We start from the raw sequence: 5,422 nt of genomic DNA, 5'->3' as shown, positions 1-5,422 counted from the left end.
AACCCAGAACGGCACCATGCATCATGGATTCGTCCTGTGTTTTCTTTTTCTTTTTTGAGAAACGTCGCTAAGCTTTATTGATCATCAATGTTTACAGGAATGACAAAAGTATCGAAGGGCACTCCAAACCACACATGGCACCAATGCTGAAGAACGAGCATACTTAGCGATGCAATGAGCTTCGAAATTGTCAGTCCTGCGTTTCTTACATTGGCCGTTGTGTATGTGCATGTATCTTCTCTTCACTACTATTGAACAATCAAACAAGAACTTTTTTAGAGGCACCCCGTAATTAGTCTCACAACAACACACAGACTAATCAGCACCACATAATTAGACCCACAATTCTTAATCTAACAGTCCTTATTGATCTACTACTTCTATCGTGTGCACTTAGTAATTTTTCATGACTGACCATACTCCACCATCTTCACTACTATTAAACAATCAAACAAGAACTTTTTTAGAAGCACCCCGTAATTAGTCTCACAACAACACACAGACTAATCAGCACCACATAATTAGACCCACAATTCTTAATCTAACAGTCCTTATTGATCTACTACTTCTATCGTGTGCACTTAGTAATTTTTCATGACTGACCATACTCCACCAGGAGAGAAGTACTCGAACTACTATCCCTACAATCACGGATCGGGAGTCGCCCACCACGGCCGACGCTGCCGCGCCCAACCTCCACCGCGGCCGACTGCCTCCACGCGAATTCCCTTGCGAGGCTCTCTGGCGACCACACCGCCTACTCCAGAGGCGAGGAGCTTGCCGGCGTCCAGCTCCTCAAGGAGAAGCGCGCTCCACCGCCGACGCTGCCGCGCCCAAATCCCACCGCGGCCGACCGCCTCCGCTCTCTCGATGGGGATCCGCTGCGGCAGTGCCAGGACGTTCACCATCGCCACCGCAGTCTGTTCACCGCGGACGCCACATGCCTGCACCCCACGGCCGGCCACCGCGCGTCTGGAGCGCGCTCTTCCGCCTATTCCCAGTGTGTCGCCGCCGGCCCCGAGCGCGCCGCTGATGGCCTTCGGTGCTATCGCAGGCACCAAGACCGTCGCTGTGCTGGTAAGTCCTCTCCCCCAGCTGGCGTAGCGCCCGGTTCTACTATCTCTCTTCCATGTCGTTGCAACACGGTCTCTCCTCTGTCGTTGCTGCTGCCGCCACCGTGTTTCTCCTTCCTGCTTCTGCCACTGTCGCTGGAGCTAGCCAAAATGGATCAAACATAGGTGAATTAAATTGGGGGTGCATCTTTTATCTTGCTTGATGCAATCTTCTTCAGTTGTCTTCTGATTTCAGTCACATACATTGCCATGTTCGTTCTAGCACAGCAGGTGTTCGTGTGTATGCCTATGAAATGATAGCACATGTGGTTTCGCGCATGTAATCCTCCTTTGTGTATGCCTATTCGTGATTACCCTTAGCCAGTAATTCATGCTAAGTAATGGTCTAGGCTTAGATGCTTGAGCCAGTAAACTTACTGGTCAGAATCTCAGATTACTATTTAGCCTTTTCTCAGCAATTTGGAGACATGTCGGCCTTGTATCCTTATAATGAACGGCGGATGAGATTGTTTGTAGCTATTTTTAATGGTATCCTTTGCTATGTTAGGTGGCTTGCTTGATTTAAATATGCTATGGAGGATTACATAGATAATACTCTGCTTAATTTCTTTATTTTGCTTCCCTTCTTGGCGGTCTTCTTATACAAGATGCATGTTTGAGAAAAAGACTCACAAAATTGATATGAAGAAACAACAACCAGAACTTGCTTCAGTAATTTATTCTCCACAAGTGTGTCCTGACTCCTGAATCATTTGTACATTACTAAATTCTATGCTTATTTGTTAGCACCAAAATGACTAATTCAGTTCTGGTACAATCTTAATACTTGCAGGGAAACCGATCTTCATTAGTCATAAGTAGAGATAAGAAGACTGTTAAGTTTATGGCAAAGTCATGTCATTATTAAGTCTTTCTTCTTATTGGACCAGCTTAGTAAAAATGATTTCAGTTGTTGCCCTAAATTCGATAAAGGTAGTAATGTGTTGTAGATACAACCACTTGCATGAACAACCAGAATGGCAATAATAAGTGCTATTTATTCATATCAGCTTACTTTAAATAAATATGTCTTTCATGGAACAGTATGTGTGTGATGGATCTTTTCAAGTTCGATTCATGTTCAATTAGGTGCATATTTCGTGAGAAAATCCCGACGTCCAGCTCTTCAAGGAGAGGAGCCTGCCACCGCCGACGCTGGCATTGCCATGGGTGCCCATCCTTGCTGTCCGATGGAACCGCTCAGACGGTCATACCGCGGTCGTCGTCAGAATCATCCGAGTTGATTTAACCAATGTATGTTTGGCAGACCTTTCATCTTTTTAGCAATTGCATCAAACAAGGAATATACCATAACCTATGTTTTTGCAACTTGACAGTTTTGAATCCTCGCTGAATAAGCAGGAAGTTGTATTTGGAAGCTTTCTTGGACTTATATCGTAATCATGGTATATGGCTTGATTGTCTCATGTGGTGCTTGCATGGTATGTGTGTGATGATTTTCCTGAAAGGCAGAAGTTTTATCATGCTATGTTCTTTCAACTTATGTGTAACATTTTGGTTTTCTTATGGACTCAAATCTGATATACTAGACCCAAACCTTTATCCTTCTTCCATTATACACCTAATCTTGTCTGCTCATCATCCAGATTTAAACCTTGCCATTATACACCTAATCTTGTTCGCTCAACATTTGGAAAGCTAGAAATGAGTCCATTTGGGTCGCCCCGTTGGGCCAAGTTTTGTGTCCGGATGATCCAAACGGACAAAATGAGTCTTTGCATTGGAGTTGCTCTTAACGTTTAAAACGTGCATTGCACGTGCACACTTACTAGTACATATAACAGTCAAACTTGAGCAGACTCAGGCGGGCGAAGTTATGTCTCGCTTCTAGCGAGCTATATGAGAACGTCGCCCCACGCGTGAGAGTGTTGGGCCTCTGTTTTTCATTCGTTTGGTTCTCTTATTATTATTGTTTTCTTCAAATTAAGTGTTTTAAGTTTAGTACAACTTTGTACTTGTACTAGTACAAAGTTGACACACTTATTTTGGGACGGAGGGAGTAACACACTCCCTCCGGTCCATATTAATTGACGCTACTTTAATACAACTTTGTACTAAGGGTCTACTAAAGCGGCATCAATTAAGATTGGAGGGAGTAGTATATAATTTCTGTTCGCATAGTTTTAAAAATTGATAACTTTTCAAAAGATGTTCATGATAATGAAAAAATGTTTCGCATTCCAAAAAAAGTATGCAACTTTTGATTTTTAAGAAAATGGTGTCCAATGTAAAAAAATATTTGCGTGAAGTAAAAATATACATTTTGTACTACTAAAAAATACATGTGAGATTTTAAATAAATATTTCCGCATTTAAAAAACTGTCCGTGTCATATTTCAAAATATTTATACGATGTAAATAAATATTCAATTCAAAAAGTGTAAGTGACATTTTAAAGAAATTTACGTGTTTGTAAAAAATGTTCATGATTTTTTAAATGTTATGCAATGTAAAAGAATGTTCGAGTAGTTTCAAAAAATGCCATTTAAAAAGTACAACGTGTATTTGGAAAATGTTTCCATGTATTTAGAATGTTTTCCAAAATATGTAATTAAAAATATTGAACGCGTATAACTTTTTTTCCATGTGTGCGCTTAAAATATACATTGTGTACTAAGAAAAAGTTGACATGTGTTTAAAAGAAAATAGATAAAACCCGACAAAGAAACAAGAAGAAAAGCAAAGAAAACCAAGAAAAAAAGAACAAAGTATAATAAAGAAAGAAACGAAGCAGTGATAGTACTCATTCTAAAATTTAATGATCTGGTACGCTTATTTGATTTCCGGCCCATAAGCTTATGTAATATCATCTACAAAATAGTGGCAAAATGCCTCATTAACAGATTGAGGCCGATACTTGATGAAATTATATCTCCACACCAAAGTGCTTTTGTACCGGGACCGGGTAGATTGATAACAGATAATGCTCTGCTAGCCATTGAGTGTCTTCATTATATCCAGCATGAGAAGACCCCACCCCAGAGAATAGTTTTTGTGCATATAAGCTGGACCTGTCAAAAGCGTATGATCGCGTTGATTGGGGGTTCTTGGAGCAAGCGATACAAAAGTTGGGCTTCGCTCACCAATGGGTAATGTGGATTATGACATGTGTTACCTTGGTGAGATACTTTGTAAAATTGAATGGAGCCTGCCTGGATTCGTTTGCACCGTCCCGAGGGCTACGGCAAGGTGACCCCCTCTCTCCGTTCTTATTCTTGTTTGTTGTTGATGGTTTATCTGCTTTACTGGGATAGGGTGTGCAAGCTAAGGCTATTGTGTCGGTTAAGGTGTGTCCTCGTACACCAGGGGTGTCCCACCTCCTCTTCCCGGATGACACACTTCTCTTTTTCAAAGCAAGTGCAGCCCAAGCTTAGTCGATAAAGGAGGTTACCAATAATTATGAGAAGGCCACTGGACAACTGATCAATCCTCTAAAATGTTCTATCTAGTTTAGGGACAACTGCCCAACCACCATCCAACAGGAAGTAAAACAAATCCTTCAAGTCCAACGAGCAGATTTTGAGGGCGAGTATCTTGGCCTCCCAACACCGGATGGAAGAATGCACAAAGGCAAGTTCCAAATATTGTAGCAGAGTCTTACCACCAGAATTCTTGTGTGGGGGGACACGTTATCACAGGCAAGGAAAGAAACTATGATAAAGGCTATCACACAAGCAATACTAGCATACATCATGGGGGTCTTTAAACTATCGTGCTCAGTGTGTGACGACCTTACGAGGCTAGTCAGAAACTTCTGGTGGGGCTCAAAACAAGGAAAAAGGAAAACACATTGGGTGGCTTGAGATAAGATGACCGAGCCCAAGGCGAGGGGTAGCCTAGGCTTCCGGGACTTTAGGGTTTTTAACCAAGCCCTTCTAGCCCGACAAGCCTGGCGACTACTGACGCATCTAGAGTCCTTGTGTGCCCATGTTCTTAAGGCAAAATACTATCCTAAGAGTGAACTTGAGGACACTATTTTTTCAGGTAACGCATCTCCGACGTGGCATGCTATACACCACGATCTCGAGTTGAAAGAAGGGCCTCATTTGGAGGGTGGGGAATGGGGAACGCGTGTGTATATGGCGCGATCCATGGCTGCCGCGGCCCCTGTCCTACCGGCCAACCACTACACATGGGACATGCAGGTTATGATGAGTGGAGCTGTTGGATGAAAATGGCCGTTGGAATATGGAGCTGCTGTGCGATCACTTCAATGTTGGGGAACGCGGTAATTTCAAAAAAATTCCTATGGTCACACAAGATCTATCTATGTGATGCGTAGCAGCGAG

The 5,422-nt window shown here is 42.5% G+C and overlaps 1 protein-coding gene across 3 annotated transcripts; it reads left to right on the top strand.

The window, feature by feature from the left end:
• Positions 1–569: 569 nt before the first annotated feature.
• On the top strand, positions 570–2,686 carry LOC119365457. 3 transcript variants are annotated; one of them, XR_005175540.1, is made up of 3 exons: positions 586–1,238; positions 2,202–2,366; positions 2,450–2,686. XR_005175540.1 is itself a non-coding variant. In XM_037631098.1 (2 exons), the coding sequence occupies exons 1-2, from the start codon at positions 595–597 to the stop codon at positions 2,359–2,361; spliced, it is 663 nt and encodes a 220-aa protein (XP_037486995.1). In that variant the 5' UTR covers positions 570–594; the 3' UTR covers positions 2,362–2,686. The 3 variants fall into 3 exon arrangements, 1 of the variants encoding a protein (XP_037486995.1); XR_005175539.1 differs by having other exon boundaries at positions 592–1,077; XM_037631098.1 differs by having other exon boundaries at positions 570–1,077; positions 2,182–2,686.
• The last annotated feature ends 2,736 nt before the right edge of the window (positions 2,687–5,422 follow it).

Source organism: Triticum dicoccoides, chromosome 2B (genome assembly GCF_002162155.2).
Source record: "Triticum dicoccoides isolate Atlit2015 ecotype Zavitan chromosome 2B, WEW_v2.0, whole genome shotgun sequence".
Lineage (NCBI taxonomy): Eukaryota > Viridiplantae > Streptophyta > Magnoliopsida > Poales > Poaceae > Triticum > Triticum dicoccoides.
Note: the sequence above shows the minus strand (reverse complement) of the source record. Positions and strands in the feature narration are given on the sequence as shown.

Excerpts from the sequence above, each read along its gene's own strand:
- LOC119365457 (XM_037631098.1), top strand. The coding sequence starts at position 595 with ATGACTGACCATACTCCACCAGGAGAGAAGTACTCGAACTACTATCCC. Across the intron at positions 1,078-2,181 it reads CCAAGACCGTCGCTGTGCTG|TTCGATTCATGTTCAATTAG; the intron begins GTAAGTCCTCTC and ends GATCTTTTCAAG.